The sequence below is a fragment of the Larus michahellis genome, chromosome W (assembly GCF_964199755.1).
Source record: "Larus michahellis chromosome W, bLarMic1.1, whole genome shotgun sequence".
Taxonomy (NCBI): domain Eukaryota; kingdom Metazoa; phylum Chordata; class Aves; order Charadriiformes; family Laridae; genus Larus; species Larus michahellis.
The window spans coordinates 26,586,132-26,610,810 of record NC_133929.1 but is presented as its reverse complement, the minus strand read 5'-3'; the positions used below and the strand labels follow the sequence as shown (position 1 = coordinate 26,610,810).

General features: G+C 41.3%; 1 protein-coding gene across 2 annotated transcripts in view; it reads left to right on the top strand.

Annotated features, from left to right (window-relative positions):
* The first annotated feature begins 2,193 nt into the window (after positions 1-2,193).
* Positions 2,194-24,679, top strand: part of LOC141735518 (mesoderm induction early response protein 3-like) — a 34,617-nt gene continuing 12,131 nt past the window's right edge. For both annotated transcript variants that reach the window (XM_074568431.1, XM_074568432.1), the window contains exons 1-9: positions 2,194-2,330; positions 3,190-3,214; positions 5,347-5,495; positions 11,894-12,028; positions 13,574-13,694; positions 15,900-15,985; positions 16,183-16,255; positions 21,598-21,749; positions 22,219-22,300. In XM_074568431.1, the coding sequence (XP_074424532.1) occupies positions 2,322-2,330; positions 3,190-3,214; positions 5,347-5,495; positions 11,894-12,028; positions 13,574-13,694; positions 15,900-15,985; positions 16,183-16,255; positions 21,598-21,749; positions 22,219-22,300 (832 nt within the window). In that variant the 5' untranslated portion in view covers positions 2,194-2,321. The remainder of the gene's footprint in view (positions 2,331-3,189; positions 3,215-5,346; positions 5,496-11,893; positions 12,029-13,573; positions 13,695-15,899; positions 15,986-16,182; positions 16,256-21,597; positions 21,750-22,218; positions 22,301-24,679) is intronic.

Below are 24,679 nucleotides of genomic sequence, written 5' to 3'. Positions count from 1 at the left end.
TGGAGTCAGCAGGACAGATGAATTTCAGGTGCAGATAGTGAAGAAAGAGACCATTCTACCTGGATTCTGCTGGAAAGCTGCCTTTTGCTGGAAAGCTGCCCAGCAGAAAAGGACCTGGGGGTGCTGGTGGACGTCCAGCTTAACATGAGCCAGCAGTGTGCCCAGGGGGCCAAGAAGGCCAACAGCATTCTGGCTTGTATCAGGAATAGCGTGGCCAGCAGGAGTAGGGAAGTGATCGTGCCTCTGTACTCGGCACTGGTGAGGCCTCACCTCGAGTGCTGTGTTCAGTTCTGGGCCCCCCTGTACAAGAGGGACATTGAAGTGCTGGAGCGTGTCCAGAGGAGAGCTACCAGGCTGGTGAGGGGTCTGGAGACCAAGTCATATGAGGAGAGGCTGAGGGAGCTGGGGATGTTTAGCTTGGAGAAGAGGAGGCTGAGGGGAGACCTCATTGCCCTCTACCACTACCTGAAAGGAGGTTGGAGAGAGGTGGGTGTTGGCCTCTTCTCCCAGGTGAATAATGACAGGACCAGAGGAAATGGTCTGAAGTTGTGGCAGGGGAGGTTTAGGTTAGATATTAGGAGGAATTACTTTACTGAAAGAGTGGTCAGGCACTGGAACAGCCTGCCCAGGGAGGTGGTTGAGTCACCATCCCTAGAGGTATTTAAGAAATGTCTAGATGTGGCACTTCAGGGCATGCTCTAGTGGCAGAGATTGTAGGTTGTTTGGTTGGACTTGATGATCTCAAAGGTCCTTTCCAACCATGAAGATTCTATGATTCTATGATTCAGCAGGAGACAGATGAGATCCAGGTGCAGATGGGACAAAAGGATTATGAAACTGTGTAAGAAGGTAAAGGTACCTGCACCAAAACTCCAGTCATCAAAGAGGACATGTAACTGATGAACAATTTGATTGGACAAAAGGCACGCGCTTGTTGCGTGAACAGGTGCATGAACAGCTTATGTCATAGACTGTGAGGCTTTAAAAAGCACAGGAAAATAACCAAGGGGGTCCTTCTTCAGAGGCACCCAGCTCAAGATGTATTAAGCCAGCTCTGTGACAGAACCTAGGGTCCGAACTTTTCTTTAGAGTCGGAGGCTAAGACTGGATCCAGCTGCACCTAGACTCCTCTCTGAGAAGGAGTTTAGAAAGCAAGGGGGTCCAGTCTGAACCTCACGACTCAACAGGAGGGTCTTCCCAGACTCTTCTTTAACAAGTACCTAAACTAGCTTGGGATCTCTGCACTGTCTGCAATCCCAATTTAGTACAAATCCAAAGAAACCATTCACTTCAGGATACAGTCTTTAGCCTCCTGAATTGTCAGGATGGGACAGTCTGGGGCACTATTGCAACTGAGTGTCACTGTGATGCACGACGCCCCTCCAGCAGATCAATATTTGATATAGCAAGTATGGCAGGCACTATTTTGGCCAGAAGTAGAAACATGTAATTCCAAAGTTAAAAGCATAAGTCTTTATAGCCTGGGATCAAGCTGAAAATGGCCAGATTCCCACTTCCCGTGTACCTGGACAAAAAAATACCACTAAAAAAAATGGAATAGATATTACTTCATACGTAAAATGCCTCAACTTTTAGATACAATATCCACTGCAAAGTAAATTTTACTTTCTCTGTTTAACCCACAGCAGGCAATCAACAACAGCAAGGTTTGAAAGCTTTGACATTTTGTTTCCTGCTTCAGACACTTAGAATGTAAGGTGCTAGCATAATTGCTAGCCCTCCTCCACATCAGCATCTAGGAAGGGGATCAATACGGAGTGAAGAGCAGGTCACACAACCGGGTACCACTCGGTCGTGGAGTAACGTTTCCGCACAGTATTCCCGGCCGCGAAACAGGACTGCAAGTCGCGGCAGTCACAGACAAGCTGATCCAGACGGGCGCGGCGTGGCGCCGAAGCCAGGGGGTGTCCGAGTTAACTGAGCTCCAGCCGGCCGCAGGGCCCCTGAGGCAGCACAGCGAGGGCCCCAGCGACTCCCCCTCGCCTCACCCCGGGACGAGCAGCCTCTACTAGCTGAGGCTTCCCCAGGCGGGGAAAGGGCGGCGGCCGGGGCCGCGCCCCTCAGGCCTGGGCTCCGCGGCGGGCACCGAGTGCCCTCTCCGGGCGTGCCAGGGCGGGATGCCACAGCGCCGTTGGAGGCGGGGTCCCGACACTGCCTCCTCCGCCCCAGCCCGGTCCCGCCGGCCCCTCCGCTCCCTTCCTCCCTGGCCGTCTCTAGCTGGAGCTCGGCAGCTGCTATTGGCTTAGCGGTCCCATCCGGGCACTCGGCGCAGCGTTGTTGCTCGGCCCGATCGTCCCAATATGGCGGAGGTGAGCGGGGAAAGCGGGTTGGGGTGTTAGGGTTTGGTCAGCTCCCCGTGAGGCCCCGCCGCCGGCAGGCCACCCGCGCCCGCCTCGCCATCTCCGTAAGGCGCTTCTGGGGTGGTGAGGCGGCGCGGAGTGGACGGCGAGGCGGCCGGCAGCGCCGAGGAAGTGGGAGCCTGTGTGACTAGGCCGCACGGCGAGTGCCGCGCAGCGCGGGTGCCGGGTTCGCAGCCTGCGGGCGGCCGACAAGCCGAAGCCGTAGCCGGGCACGGAGGGGGGCGCGGCCGCCGCACTGGGCCCTGGGGGGCGCGGAACGAGCCACCGCCGGCGGCACCGCCGCCGCAGCGCGGGCGATGGAGAAACGCCCGGTGGGAAGGAGGAAGAGCGAGCCCTGGGCTGAGAGCGGGGAATGGTTTAGTGATGTTTTTTTTTGTCAGAGTTAGGTTGATGGTTGGGCTAGATGATCTGAAAGGTCCCTTCCAACCTAGGCAATTCTATGATTCTAAGAGGCGGCTGGTCCGGCTCCCTCTGCCCCTGCCTGCCCCTGTCATGTCCCTCCAGGGCCGGAGGGAGTGGGAGTACCGGGCCGGGTGCGGCTCCTGGGGGACTTCTACCAGGGGAGGAGGAAAGGAGGGAGTCAGATAGAGAGCGAGGGAAGGAGGGATGGGAGAGGGTGAACGGGATGGAGGGGCGAGCAGGGCGGGGGCCGGAGACGAGGCTGGCGGGGAGCGTGGAGCAGCCGAAAGGGGTGGGGAAAGGGGGCAGCTCCGGGGGTGGAGGGGAGAGGGCGTGAAATGGAGACCCACTACGTGCTGCTAGGCTGGAGGGAGCCTGCGTCTCACCTCGCTCTCTCCTCTCCCCGCAGGCTTCCTTTGGGAGTTCGAGTCCAGGTTCGTCCTCGGTACCTAGCCTGCTGCCCGCACGCTGCTCTCCTTCCTGCTCCTTACCAAAGTTACCCCCTGTTGCCTTGTAGCTTTCCTAACGCTTCATGTTCACATAACTATCTGCCTGATTTTTAAGAGATGTGTGCTGTGGAGCTCTTCCCTTAACTCTGGTCGCAGTTAGTAATTGGCTGCTCGGAACCCAAAATGAAAACAAAGTTTTGTAGCACTTTTAAGTCAGCATCTAAGTAAAGCCATGTAGACTGGAGAGAGACTGCTTCTCTTGTTGCTGATATCTACAGGCTTGTGTAAATCTCTGACTTCTTAATAATATCACAAAATGTTTAAAACCATAATGATATGCAATTGTTAAGGCTTTAACTACTGTTAAAGTTCTTTGGAATGCTTTATACAAGCAAGCATATTTAACATCAGCAGGGCTATTCATGAAGAAGTATTTGGGGAATGCATTTGCTTCTGTGTAACTGCTTTCAAAATTGGCTGGTTTTAATCTTTTTAAATTATTCTTATTAGATTTATTGAGCTTGTATTATTTGAATATGATTTTAAATTAGATATTGAGTCTTCAGAGCTACTAAAGAAGTGGGACTTTTTTATCTAAAGTCTGTGAGTGGATTAGAACTTCCACTTGAGTTAAACATAAAATGAATTAGAACAGGGAATAGAAGCAGTAATCTTGAGCATACGTATATATAAATATATATTATATTAAGGCAGTTGACAGTTCTTTAAAAGCCATAGGATCAGGATGTGGTGGCCAATGGTAGAAAAATTCAACACATAATGTCATAATTGGAGTAGTATTATCTGCTATACTGAGAGCTCTATGAGACCACAATATGAATAGCATGTGAATAAAAAGCATTTTTGGCCTGAATGTTTCCCTACGGTATGGCGTTAGGAACTTTCACAGTATTGTCTTAAGCGAGCTAAACGGACAAAGTTTACTTTAATTACCTGCATATAAGGAATGAACACTTAGCATAATTGCTGAAAAATTAATTAGATGCTTTAAGACTCAGAAGTGTTAGTATATACAACTTTTTTTTTTTTCTTAGAAAAGCATTGAAAATTTGTAGCTATTTCCTTCAAAACTTTTACTATTTCCACTATGTGGAAATAATTCTTAATAAAACTTTCCTTTGCTGCTTGTAAGCCAAAAATTGCAACAGAGCACTAGTATGTAAGAACTAGAAGGGGAAATCGGAAGTGAAAGAGAAATATCTTAATCTGTTTCTTTTCTCCATCCTGAAAGCTTTAAGAAAGTGAACGTTAAAGAACAAAACAACCCTGTATTTCAGTAATTTTCATTGTAGACCACTGACTTTGTCAACTGTTAGAAAGGTTATCAAAATGCACTTAAAATAATAACAGTACTTTTTTGATGACTTATGAATATCTCTTGAGTAATGAAAAAGCGTCTGTTGGAGTACAGAGCTGTCACAATGACTTGTTAATTAATGTGATTTATTAGAAGAGTTTTGTTATTTCTGGTATATTTTCCTCTACATTTATTGAAACTATGCTATGTTTGATCTTCCTTTTTAGATCAGGTGCTAAGAATTAAATTAGTTTTAATAAAAGATCTCATCTGTGAGGCTAAACTAATCTGAAACGAGTCTTGCTGCTTATTTTGCTGTTAGTAGGAAGCTGATTAGCAACCTGTTAGCTGTTTACCAGTGAAAAAACTATGCTAGTTACCATATAAATCATATAAATAAAATCAGAGTCTATAAATCAGTGTCTTGAAGCATCTGAAAACTTGTGATATGTGGACTTTATACCTTGATGATTTCAAGGATGTTTTGAACAATCTTTTATTCAGTAAAATATTAATTTGGGATTGTACTTTGTGAAACTTTGTTTCAGTAGTTTAGATACTTCTCCCAAGTACTCTGTACTACAAGAGAGAAAACTGCACCTATTGTTTACAAGTACAAAAAGGGAAGGCCAGCTAAAATAGCTGTATTTGTCAAGTAGTTAGGAATTTGTTCCAGTTATTCTATTGAGAGTTCTGACCCTGTATGTAAAAAAAATTCATGCAACCTTATTTTTTCTGTGATGTAATTTCATATGTCGGTATAGAGAAAAATATGACTCAAACTAGGGTTTTTTGATAGTTGGCTCTTTATCATCTGAGGATCATGACTTTGACCCTTCTGCTGAAATGCTGGTACATGATTATGATGATGAGCGAACTCTCGAAGAGGAGGAGGAAATGATGGAAGAAAACAAACATTTCAGCTCTGAAATCGAAGATTTAGAAAAGGTAAGAGTGACTTGCTCTGTCCTAAATGTTTGTATATGTTGTACCTTTTTTTAGTGAAAAGAACACTCAACCAGTTCTTTAGTTTGTATTGTATAATGCAGCTTCCTGCAAAATGCCTTTGCAGTTTGTTTAAAAAAGAAAAGAAAATCAGGTTTGGTTAGGATATAGCAGTGCATCCTCACAAAAAGGCTGAACTTAGCTTCTCAAAGATATTAGTGTTAAGTTCAGATTCTTCTTTTTCATTTAATAAACCTTTCACTTTGGAAGAGAAATTACTGAAGCAGGTTTGAGTTCTGTCATCTAATATCACTTATCACGTCTAAGTTTTATAAGTTGGAAATAAGTTGAAATTGTACGTTTTGCATACTATTAAGTGACAGCTAGCTATGTTTCATTCTGTTGGTCAGATTTTGTTTTTCCAATCTGGAAACACAGTCCTGTTTTAGACATGATGGATTGCGTTCATTTGCTACGTAAATTGTAGTTCTATGTCTCAGTTTCATCAGTTTGGCATTTGGTGGGTTTACAAAATGACCAGCATGCTCCTTGGCTTTTCCTGTTCCTTTTTACACTCTTTAATTACATGGTTTTCCTATTTATACCTCTTGTTCATCTGTGGCAGTACATCACCCATTTTAAATGCCTGCTGAATGCTGAACATCCACAAACTGATGCTACTTGCATTACCATTCAGTGACCCATTTACACCACTCAGCATAACTGCAGATTTTGGTCAACAGAATTCTAGGAAAGTGTAATTTTTAGCATTAAATATGAGGCTGTGTTTTTGTAGTCCATGTAAAAACAAATTTTCTAAATGTAGAGTTGACAGTATTTATACTCCTGATGACTTTTTTTTTGTCCTGCTACCTTTACAATTATATATTTGTTGATTATGAACTTGCAATTATGATACCAAAGCAGCTTGCCAAGTCTGGTGGTTAAAATGGAGTTGTTACTCCACAAAATAATCTTATTGCTTCTATAACAGAAGGACAAAGAACTGAGACACACTCATCTTAAACACTTTATTACTTTATGTCCTGATCCTGGAAAGGCTTGGACGTGAGTTTACGTTGTGAAAAGTCTTTGCAGGACTAAGACCTTAGCTGACTAAAGAAAACAAGTAACTTAATCAATGTATGAGTTCAACAAGAAATTCTTAAAGGTATTATAACTTTTAAAGGTATAAATATTGGAAAGTATTTCTAATTCTTTGATGACTTGAATCGGGTAAGTAAAAAAAAAAAATCTCTATGGTTTGTTGTTTTATTAATCGTGTTAGGATGCAAGTATGATATTTAGTAAAATCATTTGATCAAAAGCTGTTGGAAAAAAACAAGTTATAAACCAAGCCTTTCTCTTGATTATTTTTTTTTATTTCGTATTTTTCTTGCTTCTGTATCATTAGCTGTCTTTCTCCTATTGCCTTCTGTACTGGTTTTGGCTGGGATAGAGTTAAATTTCTTCATAGTAGCTTGTATGGGGCTATATTTTGGATTTGTGCTGAAAATAGTGTTGATAACGCACTGATGTTTTAGTTTCTGATGAACAGTGCTTCCACAGTGTCAAGGCCTTTTCTGCTCCTCACAGTGCCCTGCTGCTTGGGGACTGGCTGGGCATCCGTTGGTTGGTGGTGAGCAATTGTTTTCATTTGCATCACTTGTCTTTGTTGGGTTTTACTTCCCCCGTCTTTTTTTTTTTTTCTTTTCCTTAGAATTTTTATAAAAATTATTATTTCTTTTTAATTATCAAACTGTTTTTATCTCAACTCATGAGTTTCTTTTTCACCTTTACCCTTCCAATTCTCCCCCCATCCCATGGGGGGGAGGGGGTGCTGAGTGAGTGGCTGTGTGGTGTTTAGTTGCCGGCCAGGGTTAAGCCACGACAGTCCTTTTTGGTGCCCAATGTGGGGCACGAAGGGTTTGAGGTAACAGATGTGACCAGAGCGTATTAGAAGGAATTTATATCTGTTAATAGTTACTGGTCATGATACTGATTTATCTGTTCTTGATATTAGTTTATCTGATCTGTGCCATGCTCCGTTTTTTGCTGTACATGTTAAAGACTGGGTTTGGCTTTTGCAGTTTGCTGTGCTTTGTAGTGCTTAGTGAGGTTTTGCCTGGGAGGATTTATTATTAAAACACTGGCCTTGAGCTTAATCTGGTATTGAGCTCTGTACTGAAGCCATTACTGTACTTTGGGTACCATTGCATGAAGACAATTAACAATTATACTTCTTCCTCTGAGAGTGTTTTTTTTGTGGAGGAAATACAGAATGGCACCTTCACCACCACCTTCTGTGATGTTTTCTCCCTCATTACAGTAACTCTTCAGTATCTTGAACATCCTTGGGTAGTCAAAGTACTTCTGATGGTATTTCTTAGGAATATTGTTTTGGCTTTTTCTAAAGTTAACAAGCTATTTAGGAATATCACCCAGGCCCTGCGGCTGTGTGGTTATGGGTGTATGGGTATGTGGGAGAATATGGACGGGTAGAAAGCTTCTCACCTCTGATGGTCTGGAACTTCACTCCTGAACAAGTGTGAAATCCTGATGAAGTGATAGAATGTTTTGGGCGGGGGGATGGGGGGGACGGACACAAATGCATGCCCTGGCTATTCCAAAGCAGCACAACTTTTTGCGCTGTGCTGGGGTCTGGCCTGCACCTACCAAATACTGCTCAATACTTTTCAGCACCCTCAAGGAGAAGAGAGGGTCTCTGGATCTGAAAACATATCAACAGACACTATGGCTAAACCAGAGACCCAGCCTTCAACTATATCAGTCATCCCTATAACTAAAAAGAAACAATGGAAACAGAAGTCAACTTGTTTAGTAAGGGATGAAGAAGCTTCTCCTAAGAGGGAGCAGGAGAGAGAATCAGAAGAGGCAGCCTGTTCTGCAGCAGAGCAGTCACAAGAACAGGAGGAGGAAGACACTGAAATCATAAATGAGAGAAACCACCCTATTCCTGAGTGAGCTGCGAGATATGCAAAAAGATTTCAGCTGTCAACCAGGCGAGCAAATTCTCAGCTGGTTACTCTGATGCTGGGATATTGGGGTAAATAGACAGAAACTAGAAGATAAGGCCATTGACAAAGGGATTAGAAAAGGGCAGGATTCCTCAGTCTTTGGTGGTGACTCCTGTCAAGTGTGAAGGACAGGTATCCCTTCAAGGAAGATCTTGCAAATTCCTGAAGCAAATGGACCACCGTTGGTGGTGGAGGTGATCTATAACAACCTGGATGACAACCAGGTATCCAAAGACCTGGATGAAATCTGGTGCACGTGGTCCATGTGGTGAAAGTTTGTATGAAGTGCACTGATGTCATATGCCAACACCCTGGTGATAATGAGCTGGACAGACACAGAGGTACTAACTATGGAGGGACTGGCCAGACAACTCCTAGAATAAGAAAATAATCTTACTTCTTCCCTACGGGCCTGTGTCTCTGCTGTGGAGAAACTGACCCAAAAATTATCCCAGCACTTCAAGAAGGATAGATCTTCCTCACCCACACCTACCAATGTCTCAGCTATTAAGAGTCAGCCTTTTTCTGCTGAAGGGAGAGGGTACCGGTGGCACACAACGTGTGCAACCCTGTGGTTCTATCTGCGTGACCAGGGGGAGGACATGAGGAAGTAGGATGGTGAACCTACCTGGAGACTAGAAGCTTGTGTACAGGAACTGCAAGGTAAAACAACAGCCAAAAAGCATCCATCCAGGAAAATTACTGCTCCAGTGTCTGTTGGGCAGAGTAGAAGGTCTGATTGTACTTTTGACCCTGATGAAGAGACTTCTGGTTTGCAGTTACAAAAATCAAGTAATGAATACTCCAACCAGGAATAGAGGGGCCCTGCCTTTGGCCAGGCAGAGGAAAGGGACAACCAGATTTACTGGACTGTGTGGGTTTGATGGCCTGGCACATCAGCCCCATGGGAGTATAAAGCTCTAGTGGACACTGGTGCACAGTGTACCCTAATACCATCAGATTAGAAAGGGGCAGAGTCCATCTGTATTTCTGGAGTGAAACGAGGATCCCAACAGCTGTCTTTGTTGGAGGCTTAGGTAAGCCTAACTGGGAATGAGTGGCCTAAGCATCCTATTGCGAGTGGTCCAGAGGCTCCATGTATCCTTGGCATAGACTACCTCAGGAGAGGGTACTTCAAGGACCCAAAAGGATACTGGTGGGCTTTTGGCATAGCTGCCTTGAGTATGGAGAAGATTAAGCAGCCGTCTGGCTTGTCTGGCCTCTCAGAGGATCCTTCTGTGGTGGGGTTGAGGGCCAAGGAGCATTGCATTGAGTGGGTGTATCACATCCCCTATCATGCACCAGCCTCTGGGAAAATTGAATGATACAATGGACTGTTAAAAGCTACTCTGAGAGCAATGGGTGCTGGGACATTCAAGCATTGGTATATATGTTTAGCAGAAGCCGCTTGGCTAGTTAACACTAGAGGATCTGCCAGTCGACCTGGCCCTGTCCAGTCAAAATCCCTGCAGACCATGGAATGAGATAAGATCCCCATAGTACATATAAGGAACTGGTTGGGGAAAACAGTCTGGGCTATTCCTTCCTCAGGAAAGGGCAAACCTATTTGTGGGATTATTTTTTGCTCAAGGACCTGGGTGCACTTGGTGGGTAATGCGGAAGGATGGGGGAGTCCAATGTGTACCTCAAGGTGATTTAATCCTGGGTAAAAATAATCCATGATTTGAGTTTTATGATGGCAGTGTTACATGATGCTGTATGTCACCACTGCTGTGGCTGTCATATGTCAAAGGTATTATAGCAGGAACCTCTCACTGCTAGCCAGGCTAGAGGCAAGAGGAGGAATTTGTTGCAATGTTAAACTTTATGGCCTAGTCCAAAGGGACCGGGGTGGATAATGTAATGGAAATACCTTTAAATTGTTGTAACCCATGATTTGAGTTGCATGTTATAGGAAGGACTACAGCAGAAGCCACCTGAACCATTGAAGGATGAATCTCACAAGAAGCAGAGCAAGTGCTGCAGTGACCTGACTTGAGCTGGTTTTGGTGCCCAGTAACTCCACGCAACACACCACCTCTCCTGTCCTGAGTGAATACCATAACAGATAAAGCCCAAAATCATAGAAGAAATGAACTCAATTAACATTTTATAGATATTTATGGACATTTTACAGACATTTTATGGGGGGAAGGGGTGGTTAATGAGGATGTATTGCGATAGGGTGGTGCCTGAACATGACATAAATGATATGGAATAAGGAGCGGAGAATGTGCTGGTTTTGACTGGGATAGAGTTGAATTTCTCCCTAGTAGTTTGTATGGGGCTGTATTTTGGATTTGTGCTGAAGATAACACAGGGATGTTTTAGTTATCGCTGAGCAGTGCTTACACGGACTCAAGGCCTTTTCTGCTCCTCACGCTGCCTCGCCAGGGGCTGGGGGTGCACAAGAAGTTGGGAGGGGACACGGCTGTGACAACTGACCCCAACTGACCAAAGGGATATTCCATACAATATGATGTCATGCTCAGCAATAAAAGCTGGGGGGAGGCTGGTGAGGGAGCCACTGCTCGAGGACTGGCTGGGCATTGGTTAGTTGGTGGTAAGCAATTGTTTTCTTTTGCATCGCTTGTCTTTCTTGGGGTTTTTTTTTTTTCCTCTGTCTCTTTGTTGTTTTGGTTTTTGTTTTTTTCCCCCTCCTCTTTTCCTTAAATTTTTAAAAAAAATTGTTTCCTTTTAATTATTGAACTGTTTTTATCTCAACCCACGAGTTTCTTTCTCACTTCTACCCTTCCAATTCTTCCCTCCATCCCACTGGGGGGGCTGGTGAGCAAGCGGCTGTGTGGTGCCTAGTTACTGGCCAGGATTAAACCACAACACCTTCTCAGCAGTCATTATAAAATATATTATGTGGAAGATGGAAAGGAGAGATAAGAAGTTGCTATATTAGTTTACTTTTTTGGTGTTTTGCACACTCGTAGCTGTATTATATAGGACTAAAGTCTTCAAGTTTTTCTGTATTTCTTTCTTGTAGGGGGATTGTTAGTGTTTCTAGTATATCTTCTGTCTTGAAGAAATATAGTCAGATCATGTTCAACAGTATGAATCAGATAAGGAGCAGATTTTTAATAATTACTCTTTAGTTTCATCCGGTGAATGGGTTTCTTCAATAGCTTGATGGGTCTTCATTATATGCCAAGAGAAATGATTATGAATTATTTCAGTCCTGTGCCTGAAAATACTTTAGATCTTTAATCAAGATTCCTGCTTGTAATTAAGGGGTTTTCTGTTTGTTTTTCACTTTTTTTTTTTTTTTTCCAAATATGTCTTATCCTTTTAGGCCCAAACTGTTTATAAGTATTTGGCAGTATATTGAAATGTTTGTAAATCTTCTTGTATTAGGAAGGAAACATGCCATTGGAAGATTTACTGGCATTCTATGGCTATGAACCCGTGATTCCAGTTATGGTCAGTTCCAGTGCAGATAGCTCTCCAAGTGAACTTGCAGATGAACTTCCAGATATGACTCTAGATAAAGTAAGTCAGAACTATTTTCCCCTGTATTATGGTTTAAAAGCAGAAATCCAGGTGACCTTAAATTATATTTCACTATCTCTTGATGTTACAAAATACGTATCTTTGTCAATTTCAATATACAATTAAGAGTTACTGTACTAGTGGTGAACTCAATGATCTTAAAGGTCTTTTCCAACCTAAATGATTCTATGATTCTACTCTGAATTCATTCTTTTTTCAAGGATATTGAGGATCTGAATCTAATTATTATTATCACACTTGCACATGCACAGCAACTTTAGTGGCACTATATTACTACAAATGAGAAATGAGTAAGTTAATGGTTCTTCTAAAACGCATCCAGAGAACTTTAAATAAATTTCCTTTTTTTTTTTTTTAATAGAAGTGGAATTTTTCTGAAAAGATCTACATTTTATTTTAATGTATGTAATGTCCAGAAATGATAATTCTGGCTTCCAACATACATGTCATGTTATCAAAACTTTGTGGGTAACTTGAAAATGCACTCCTGAATGCTTTGGAATGTTCCTTTCAAATGCATATAATTTGGAAAGGTCCCCCAAAGTCGGGGAGTGAGAGAGAGATTATGTGTAATGACTAGATGTGTTGCATTGTTGAATATAAAAACATGAAACTTCAGTTTTTGTGATTCACAGGCTAACTTTGAATTCTGAATATGCAGCTAGTAGTTTGTATTGTAAAATCTGTAGGTAGTAAGTATGTGTCTTTTTTTTTTTTTTTTTAATTTCTGTAAGTATGATGAAATGATAAACTCCACAGAAAGTAGGGTATAATGATGGCTCTGCACATCTGATTCTCATTAGGAGTCACAATTGTGTTAAGGCTACAGAAATGTAGTTGGCCTGTTGTATAATATAGTTCTTTCCCTCCCTAATCTATACGTGTCTGCTAGTGGAGGAAGTGTGCTTTTTCTTTCTTCCTTTTTTCTTTTTTTAACATACAGAAACATAATTTTTTTGTGGGGGATTTGGGAGAAAACAGGTTGTCTATTATCTGTAACTCTTCTCAGCAAAAGTCTACAAAAGTGCCTGGCTACTTTGTTTTTTTGGTGTGTGTTTTGTGGTTTTGTTTTGTTTGTTGTTGGTGTTTTGTTGTTTTTTTGTTTTGTTTTTTTTTGTGGTTTTTTTTTTTTCCCCCAGAGTTTAAGGACTAACAGCCTGTTAAAGCTTTAGTATATCTGTGATACAAAGAATGGCAGAATCCTAAAGATTTCCACTGGCATTTTTCATTGGAGGAACATCTGAGATTTTGATGCTTGCAGAGGTTACTGCTTGTGCGTTTATTTTAATAGAAGACAAGGGGGAAATGAACCCCTGTGTTCAACTTTGAAATGAATGGTTATATTTGTTCTGAGATTTGGGAGCGAACTAGCTTTTTAATTGAGAGAGGATGATCTGCTAAAATTACTTATGGTAAAAGAATTCATTTTAATTAATGGGACTTACAATTTGCTGAATCTAAATGCTCACCAGTTTATACTTAATAGTCAGTCTGAGGTTTTATTTTTTTATTTTAATGATACAGGAGGAAATAGCTAAAGACCTCTTGTCGGGTGATGATGAAGAAACGCAGTCCTCGGCTGATGACTTGACACCATCAGTTACCTCACATGAGGCTACTGACTTCTTTCCTCGGCCGTTAAGATGTAGGAAACCTGATTTAATAATAGTACTTAAAGAGTCTTAGCATTATATATATATAGCTTCCTAGTTTAAAATATCAAAATTGCAGAGTAGTGCTGACTTTACCAGGGATTGAGAAACAGTACTTCGCAGGATGTTGCACATGAACGTTGTCTTTGTTTGATATTATTGATTACCTAAAAGACCTATATTACTGTGCTCCAAGCACAAGTACAATTAATTTTTCTACAAATGCAGTAACTTTTCATAATTAATAGTTAATGTGTTGAGGAACACTCTTCATGATTTTCAATATGTTGGTGAATGACATGAATATGTAACCCATTCTTTCAAATTAATGTTTCTCTACTGAAATTTTTCCTGCTGCTTTTAAATCAGTGGCTCCTCCATTCAGCCTGTGGATGTGAACTGGGACGTGGTTTCTTTGTGATTATTTCCCTTCACACATTCAACAGTTTTCCATAGGACTTCCTGAGCTGAAGTGGTTTTATATGGGATGGGGTCTACGAACCCACGACCACCAAAATTTCACTACCCATGGAGCTATCATGGGAAAGATCTGAGAACCAGTGGTTCAGTTATCCAACCTGGACAAGATATTCCTCATTGCTCCAACTCTAGTACGCCATTGAACAAATGAACTGCAATAGACAATGTGGAGGATTTTTATCACAGTTTTAATTTAGCAAGCATCTGTTTCTGGGGGATTTCATCCCTCTAGAGAAGAGGGATGATAAAGGGGATGTGCTGTCGCAGTCATCATCAGTTGTAGCCCTTTGCATGCTGCTGACTGTGTAACATAAGATATTTGTATTGAGAGAGATATGCAAAAACCTTAAAAATTATAATGCCCTCTTTTAGTTAAGCAAACCCCAACCTTGCTGGCACTTAAACATTGCTTGTGAACTGTTAATGAATATGACACTGAAAGTGTGTCAGCTTTATGGAAAAAATTATTAGCCCCTCATCTTACTCAAGATTAAGAAATTGTCATCTTTGCTTTCAGCTATCATGGCTTTCTATCAGAATGTTACTCTTTCTCTATTAGAACTTTTGGTTGGACATTTTAAAATCGAATATCCACCATTTCAGGGAGAGAAATGTCGGTTTTCAGTGCTGTTGACAGCTTCATCTTTTTTTTTTTTTCTGATCCCTGTCTATTTCTCTAAGATAACATTCAATTTTAAGATAAACATGTCTAACATATAGACTATTTTAATAAATTTGGATTAATTGGAAAAAATAGTTGCATATTATTATCCAGGCATATTGTCGTTTCATGCATTCATGTTATCTTCTTACCTGCTACTTCTAACAGCAAAAAGAGATAGACTGGTGATTGTAGTAATGACTACAGAAGAGGAGCCTCAGTCCAATACAGTCTTGGATATTGTCTCTGATGTTGATGATTCTATTTAGTTGTGATGCAGCTAAAATTGCAACCCTATTTATGAACATGTTGTTACTGAAAATTGAGAATACAAAATAATTGAGAATACAAAAATAGTTTAATCTTATCAGAACTGCAGATTCCATTCTGCTGGGGATAAAACAAAAAATAGAGTTACTTCAGAACCCAGGACCACAGTGTTCCAGATTCTAAAATGTGTTATTCTGTAGAGCACTGTATTTTAATTACTTGGAGTGCTCTGCTGTATTTCTTCCCAAGGAAAAAACACAAACATTAAAGAGGAATAAGCAGCCTTTTGCTTGTTCTATTTTGTGTATATCTAATATATCTTCACTCCATGCTGAGGCAGCCTTGTTTAAAGTAATGTTTTGAATGCCCATTAAAACTTCTGATGTAAGGCTTTAGTAGGTAGTAAAGACTTGTCTTCAACTTTACTTCCTTTGTGATTAACCTGGGGCTAAGTCATAGCCCTGGAAGTTTTCTGTTTTTATCATACCTTTTCTATAAGGTGTAAGCCTTTATTGAAGAAAAAAATTATCTCATTTCCTTTTGACTGTTAGAAATATAGTAGATTTATCATCACTGCAACTGAGACAATGTTTCAGTTCTGCAATATACAAGTACCAGTGCTTTCTGACTTCATGCTGGTTTGGTAGAAATGTAGATCAACAGACTCATCATGAGTGTCTTTCAGAATGAAAGCAGGGGCTCCTTTCAAAAGTAAAGGATATCTTGTAGTTCTGTGTTTGAACTGAAAAGTCTTCCTAGCTTAAATTGAACTTCTTTGTGTCTGAAGCAAACACTACGTGTGATGGAGATAAGGAATCAGATGGTGAAGACATAGAGGCAGACAATGGTAATTCATCTGAAGATTTGAGAAAGGTAATAAAGATATATTTAAAAAAAAAGTTAAGAAGAACTTTGCTATTAAGAAAAATGCGTTAAGATTTGTAGTACATATCTAAAATAATATCTTAATTCTGGAATTCTTTGCAAAATGCCATGTTAATGTACTTTGTAATGCTTCCATGCACAAAATATTAAGATCATACCTTTGGTGATTTTTGTTACATCTTCAGGAAATAATGATTGGTTCACAATATCAGGCTGAGATTCCACCTTACCTTGGCAGATACAGTGATAATGAAAAGGGTAAGTTCTTCTGTTTTACTTTTTATCTTATATTTATACATAACAGTTGATGGAAAATTGTTATTTAAATTTATAAGATAAATTCAATGGATTAATTAAAGTCTGAGACTTTTAAAAAAAAAAACCAACCAAACAAAACCTAGTCAACTGAAGTAACACAGCTGCATAATTATATCTCAGAAGTGTGATTCTACAACTTCAAGAGGAGATTCTCAAGAAGACATAGGAGGGTGGATTACAGTGTTAATTCTGAAGTATCTCGTAATATTAGGAGGCAACAAACTGGGTCAAGAAGGAAATATTTTCATCAGAGTATCATTAACTTAGTTTACATTGAAGATCTTCAAAACAGTATTTTTCTTTGCTTGTTTTTTGTCAAGCACAACAGTGTGGGTTACAAAATGGATATGAAAAACAAAGCAATAAACTATTTTAAATTTCCATAGCGTGAGTAGATGATGTAGGTCCTGATACACCTTGTCTTTTAAAAAAATATGATGTTTTAAGTATGATGTTATTTCTGTGTAAATTTAGGTTAAAAACTGCAATTGTACTAGAGTAGAAAAAATAGCTTATTTAATAGTTTTATTTGGTACATTTAGAAACCTTCACTATGAGAAAAGTATAGCACATATAGCTGTGGAATTCAAAAAGCAAATATTGAAAGAAATTTGCTCATGGGTGGAACAGCTGTGAAATTAAGGAACAGTTTGGGGGATATGTTAATAAATGGAGGGCATCCCGTTTTTTTCTTCAGTAAGTTACTTGTGTTTGAACTGTAACGTTTCATGGAAATATCATTCTAGTGAAGTATATCAAGTCTTTTCACCATTGCCAACTGTTTTTTGAAGAATGATCCTTTGCAATAGAGTTGCAATGTTTAGTATGGATGGAAGTGTAAGCATTAGCAAGTGAACATCTCTTGTGTTGCTTAAGAGACCTAGGAAAGGTTCATATTTTCTGAGATTCAAGCATGATGCTTACTGGTTGTAAGATACGGAGGAGTAAGAACCAGATTTATCTGGATAGTCCTTTTACTATTTACACATTTTGACTTCTCCTTGGCCAAGAACTAGAGAAGGGCCAATAGCCAGAAGATGATCAGGAAGGCGTTAATCATGGAATCACGGAATTTCAGAGTTGGAAGGGACCTCTAGAGATCATCTAGTCCAACTCCCCTGCTAAAGCAGGATTGCCTAGAGCACATTACTCAGGACTGCATCCAGGCGAGTCTTGAAAGTCCCCAGAGAAGGGGACTCCACAACCTCCCTGGGCAGCCTGTTCCAGTGCTTTGTCACCCTCACCGTAAAGAAGTTTTTTCTCATGTCTGATCGGAACTTCCTATGTTCCAGCTTGTGCCCATTACCCCTCGTCCTGTTACTGGGAACCACTGAAAAGAGTCTGGCTCCATCCTCCTTAAACCCCCCCTTTAGATACTTGTAAATATTAATAAGGTCTCCCCTTAGCCTTCTCTCCTCCAGGCTAAAGAGTCCCAGCTCTCTCAGCCTTTCCTCATAAGGGAGATGCTCCAGTCCCTCAATCATCTTTGTTGCCCTACGCTGGACTCTCTCCAGTAGTTCCCTGTCTCTCTTGAACTGGGGAGCCCAGAACTGGACACAGTATTCCAGGTGCGGCCTCACCAGTGCAGAGTAGAGGGGGAGAATGACCTCCCTTGACCTGCTGGCCACGCTCTTCCCTATGCAGCCCAGAATTCCGTTGGCCTTCTTGGCAACAAGGGCACATTGCTTGCTCATGGATAATTTACTGTCTACCAAGACCCCCAGATCCTTTTCTTCAGAGCTGCTTTCCAGCAGGTCCACCCCTAACCTATACTGGTGCCTGACATTCTTCCTCCCCAGGCGCAGGACCCTACACTTGTCCTTGTTGAACCTCATTAGGTTCTTCTCTGCCCAGCTCTCCAGCCTGTCTAGGTCACGCTGGATGTCAGCATGGCCCTCTGGGGTGTCAGCCACCCCTCCCAGTTTGGTATCATCAGCGAACTTGCTGAGCATACACTCTGTCCCCTCGTCCAGGTCGTTGATGAATATGTTAAACAATACTGGTCCAAGTATTGACCCCTGGGGGACACCACTGGTTACAGGCCTCCAACTGCTCCGTTAATCACAACCCTGAGTCCTGTCACACAGCCAGCTCTCAGTCCACCTCACTGTCCCCTCATCTAGTCCACACTTCCTCAGTTTCCTAAGGAGGATGTTATGAGAGAGACAGTGTCAAAAGCCTTGCTGAAGTCAAGGTAGATGACATCTGCTGCTCTGCCCTCATCCAGCCAACCAGTTATAACATCATAGAAGGCTATGAGATTGGTCAAGCATGATTTACCCTTGGTAAATCCATGTTGACCACTTCCAATATCTTCCTGCTCTTGAACGTGCTTGGATATGGCATCCAGAACGAGTCGCTCCATTACCTTCCCAGGGACGGAGGTGAGACTAACTGGTCTGTAGTTCCCTGGGTCCTCCTTCTTGCCCTTTTTGAAGACTGGAGTGACATTGGCCTTCCTCCAGTCCTCAGGCACCTCTCCTGTTCTCCATGACCTTTGAAAGATGATGGAGAGTGGCCAAGCAATAACATCTGCCAGCTCTCTCAGCACTCGCAGGTACATCTCGTCAGGACCCATGGACTTATGGATGTCCAGTTTGGCCAAGTGGTCTCTAACCTGATCTTCCTCTACTGGGGAAAACTCTTCCTCTCTCCAGACCTTCCCCCTTGCCTCCAGGGCCTGGGATTCATGAGGGACAGCTTTAGCAGTGAAGACTGAAGCAAAGAAGGCATTCAGTAGCTCTGCCTTCTCTACGTCTTCCACCACTAGGGCGCCCATCTCATTCGTTAGTGGGCCTACATTTTCCCTAGTCTTCCTTTTTTCTATTGATATACTGAAATAACCTCTTCTTGTTATCTTTAACCGTGGTGGCCAAGATGAGTTCTGCTTGAGCTTTGGCCCTTCTAATTTTCACCCTGTGTAGCTTCACTACATCTTGGTATTTTTCATAAGTAGCCAACCCCCTTTTCCAAAGTTCATAAACTTTCCTTTTTTTCCTGAGGTCCAGCCAAAGCTCTCTATTTAGCCAGGCTGGTCTACTTCCCTGTCTGATTGTTTTTTGGGACTTGGGGATGGCCTTCTCCTGAGCTTTAAAGAGTTACTCCTTTGAAGTAAGACTAGCCTTCCTGGGTACCTTTGCCCTTCAGGACTGTCCCCCAAGGGACACTCTCAACCATGCTCCTAAGCAGGCCAAAGTTCGCCCTTCGGAATCCTAAGGTGGCAGTTCTGCTGGCTCCCCGCCTTGTTTCACCAAGAATCAAAAACCCCATCATTTCATGATCACTCTGCCCAAGATGACCTCCAGTCTTTACATCCCCTACAAGACCTTCTCTGTTAACAAGCAGCAGGTCCAGTAGGGCACTTTCCCTAGTTGGTTCCCTCACCAGCTGTGTTAGGAAGTTGTCTTCCACACACTCCAGGAACCTCCGGGATTGTTCCCTCTCTGCTGTGTTATATTTCCAGCAGACATCTGGGATGTTGAAGTCCCCCACAAGAACAAGGGCGAGTGATAGCGAGTTCTCTGCCAGCTGCTTATAGAATATTTCATCGGCCTCTACGTCCTGGTTGGGGGGGGTCTATAACAAACTCCCACCATGATGTCTGGCTTATTGGCCTTCCCCTTGATTCTTATCCATAAACACTCAACAATGGCGTCACGCATATTGTTAAGTTCTTGGCATTCAAAACTATCCCTGACATAGAGGGCCACCCCACCACCTCTCCTTCCTTGCCTATCCCTTCTGAAGAGTTGGTAGCCGTCAATCACCGCACTCCGGTTGTGCGTGTCTTCCCACCACGTTTCTGTGATGGCAACTATATCATAGTTTCCCTGCTGTACAATGGCCTCCAACTCTTCCTGTTTGTTGCCCATGCTGTGTGCATTCATATAGATGCACTTCAGCTGGGCTCATTGCCTTGCCAGTCTGACAACTTTATCTGGAATGAGCTGGTGCTAGAGATAACCAGTGAGAGTATTGTCTGCTGGCATGGCTAAGAGCAAAGGGGTAGCTCCCAGATGGGAGAGCCTGAGGAGCTCCTCTTGAGAATATCAGGTATGGACTCCAGCAAGAAGTGCTGAGTTGTCTTGGTTGATAATGGAGGTTGAAGCTGAGCATCAGCTGTGCTCGGAGAGGTTGGACCTGGCTGTATGGGTGGAGAATTCTGTGAAAGCCTCTTCTGTACTCCCTGAAGAGCTTGTGATGGCAAACAGGGGCTTACATTTCTGCTATGTAGTCACAGCTACGGGAATTGTCTTAGAAGGTAGTTCTGCTCTTCTATAAACCTTACACTTGTAACATGTCTGTTTGAAAGCTTTCCGTGTTCTTAAGCCATAATAGAACTTTTAAAGGAGATGTAATTTTATTCTTCACCTTAGCTTAATATTCTTTCCTGCAGTTTTATGAGAGATTTGAGAATCATCTTCATCTCTTCTACTGTAACTGCCATTATGCTTCTGTGTTTGAATTTAATAACTCTAATTTTGTATTGCTAAGAGAGTACATGAAGCATTGTGTGTACCGTTAATCACATCTATTGATCAGAGTAAAGGATCTATAGTTTAATATAGAATTTAAATGTGTGCACAGACAAAGGTTCAGGCCAACTCTTGAATATTTCCAATATATCGTCTTTCAAATAAGCTACTTAAGAGGTGCATTTTGGTATACTATGAAGGAGGACTATACATCCTGATCGCTTGTAAAATATGGAACGTACAAGTTGTTAACAGCATTTGGTTATTAGTGAATGGAAAAAGAAATTACCACACTGAGACCTAGATTTCCATTCTGTTAAGTAAGTTTTGGCAAACTTTAGTTGAAAAAGACTAGTTAGCCACTGCCTTTTTTTTTTTTTGGCGTGATATTTGAAATATTAAAGTAATATCCTGCACTCTTTTACTGTAAACTATAGCTTATTTGTTGAAAACAGATGAGTAAAACTGAGTTGTTTTGCTAGTTTGTTTATATGAAGATGATGAATACATATGCATAATTTGACTTGAATCATCTAGCTGTCAACAATCTGCTCCTCTGTAAAGACTCTGTCTCAAGAGTTCAGTCCCTTATCTTGTCCTCATGGAACCTGAATCTCTTCGCCATACCACACTGCAGAGTCTGTCTCTTAACTGAGGCTTTTGGGTAAAAAGCGAGCTGCAATTTAAAAGTGGCATGATGGTGCTTGATTTTGATTACTTCTGTATTCCTGTTCTTTGTGAAATAGCTTTTTATGTTATAGCCTTAAAAATGTCATACCTGGCATTAATGGGTTTCTGTTTTAACAGCCTATGAAAATGAAGACCATTTACTTTGGAAACCTGATGTGATCTCAGAAAGTAAAGTTAAAGAATACCTTTTTGAAATGTCCTTAAGAACAAGAAATGAAAACATGATTGGCAGAATTCCTGAAGGACTACATACACGGGACAATGAACAAGTATGTTTTATATCCTGTTCCATTCGTGACACGTTGCTTTGTAATTAATATGTTTTCTCTTTCTCTGCCTTGTATTATAAAGGCAGCAATACTCAATTTCTTTTTTTTTTTTTTTTTTTTTATTAGATGTTATCGGGGTCAGGATCTTATTTGCAATTTTAAGCACATGCTTAAAATGATGAGTATTTGAATGTTGGTAGTGTTGTGATCTGTGATGTTTCCAATTGCCATGCTGTTGACAAATCCACCTTTTCTAATAATTGCATATGATGGTTTACATTTGTTTAATTAAACCTTGCTTCAACTTTTGAATGATTTTGCTTTTGGTGGTTGTTTTAAAATTTTCATCCTGCATAAAGATAAATCCTTTCTTTTTATGTTAAATATGCTCACTGAAAGGCTAATTTAAGAAGTTTAGATTGGATATTGCAAACTCTGACTCTTTCTAAAGACTTCTTCTATTTCATAGGCACTATATGAACTTCTCAAAAGTAGCCATAATGTTAAAGAAGCAATTGAGAGATACTGCTCAAATGGAAAGGCATCTCAGGGTAAGAGAGAGTACCCGCTTTTTAAGAAATGTGTGTTTGGAGGAAAAAAAAAAGAATAATAATAATAAAAAACAAAAGGTTGCGTAGAAAAACCTTGAGTAAGATTCAGATTGATGAGCACATCCCTTTCCATGATATCTTGTGCACAGATTAGGTATAATGTGACTGTTAGCCAGATTTCTGTTAGAGAAGTTTGCAAATTGTATAAAGGTTGCAGGATCAGCTTTTACACCTTTTCTTCCCTTCTTTCCTTCATTGCCATTTTAAGAATGGCACAGACTGAGGAGAAGGATGGGGAGAGTCCTGATTTTGCTCCCAAAAGGCAGTTCTCACCCACATTACAGTACCTTTTTGAGATCATGATCAATTATAATCTGATGGCACTTATACCAGAATAAGGAGAACATAGCTGGCTATGTGAGTGAGCCCCACTCTCTTTATCACTGTGCTAACATTGTGCTATGTCAACCCTAAACTGGTTCTACTGTATAGTTCTATAGAACTTTGGTAGAGTGTGGAGAGATTAGCTTGAGTTCACAGTGGAAAAGGAGCTTCCATCTTGTTTGTCCCTAACTTTATTACTTCCTTAAATAAAAATCAGAGTTTATCATTTAGCAAAGACAGTTCTTTATCCTGTATATGTGTTGCATAAAGCAGAAATGGACTATGAGCCTTGGTATAAATTGGTATTCTGGCAGATATTCCCTACTTAGAACTGGATCCAAAGGGAATTTGAGTGTTTATGAATTAGGTGCTGTGAAAGCTAAGTATCTAAGGTAAAGCTGAAGGGAACAATAAGGAATATCAGAGCAGTGCTTCAGAAAGCTCTCCTACAAGAAGAGATGGTGTAGAGCTAAATGATAAGGAAGTATCAATTGCAGAGCTGTATCCTAAACTCCACACCTCTCTAGGATTTAGATTCTTGTTTTAGGACTGAAAAATACCTCTGCCCATATGTGGGTCAGAGCCCCAAATTCTGTCCTAAGAACTAGTACCCACCCTCTCCCCCACCCCAAGTCAGGTGGGATTTCTACCCTCATTAAAAATGGTAAAGGATGATAATACTGTTAGTGTCTATCTCTTAGAGTAAACATGGTGCTATGATCTACTCTACACACTGATGTTCACTGCTATTCTCAAGATGAAAGTTAAAAATTCACATCTCCCAAGATAATTTCTTAACAGTGAGACTTTGTGGAGATCTCTTTTCTTTGAAGCTTGAGAACTCTGTAGTAAGGAGTGCAAAATTAATGGTGTGAGAGAGAAAGAAAATGGCCTTGTAGTGGAATGATTATCACTTTCACCTGGGAGCAGAAAGATCTTGATTCCAGTGTCTGCTTCCAGAAATGTTTTGAAATGTGTTATGTGGTTGTTTTTTGTTGGTTTTGTTTGGTTTTTTTTTCCATTGGCTTTAAATGACACCTGAACAGATCACCATTATGAATGTAAGATGCCCTGAAATGTCCCTCCTTTATTATATATAGACACAAAGCTATAATCAAGATAGGGAAACAACAATACTTGAGATAAAACTAACCTACTTGAATAGCTTGAGCTACTTTGTTTTAAAACTTGTTCTTTTTTTAGTGATTTTCTTTTGTTTAATTTGTAAAACTAAAATTCAGTTTTATATTTAAAAAAAAAAAAGAGAGAGATGCTATTCCTTTTTATGGTTTGAGAAACCCACAGCAATTTATTGTTGTTCAGACAATTATTGTATCACCCGATAACCCCTCCCTACCTGGGAAGGGGAATTGGGGGAAAAAAACAAGGAAACCCGAGGAGGGTTGAAATACAAACAGATTTAATAGAATAAGACTAGATAATTAACATTAATAACACTAAAGAACCAATATTGATCCCAGTACCAAGATAAAATATACAAGGATTATATTCAGCCAATCATATCAGTAGGAAGTTGTGCACTCCCAGCAGTGGACAGTGAATGTCGGACACTGCGAGCACTATGGCTTTGGGAGGAAGGGAAGGCCTCAGGATTCCGTCACTGTGACAAAAAGTTCTCAGGATCACAGCTAACAAGGAAGAGAGAGAACTTTTGCAGCAAACTTTCTAATTTATATTGAAAGTGACATTCATGGTACGAAATAATCCTGTTGGCCAGCCTGAGTCAAGTGCCCAGGTCTCACTCCTCATCCCTGCACCTTGCACCTGTCTAACTCGAAAACACTGAGACCTTGAAACCGACATAGCCTAGCTGGCTATAAAGTAAATATTGTCATGAACTCAGACGCCAGAGCCTTCCAAAAGTGGAGTTTTCCCCAGCATTAGCAGAGAAATTAGTCCTGTGTTGCTCAAACCAGGACATTCCTTCACTCTTCCCCCCCTCCCCCCCCCCAACAGCCGCTGTTCTTTGTATCT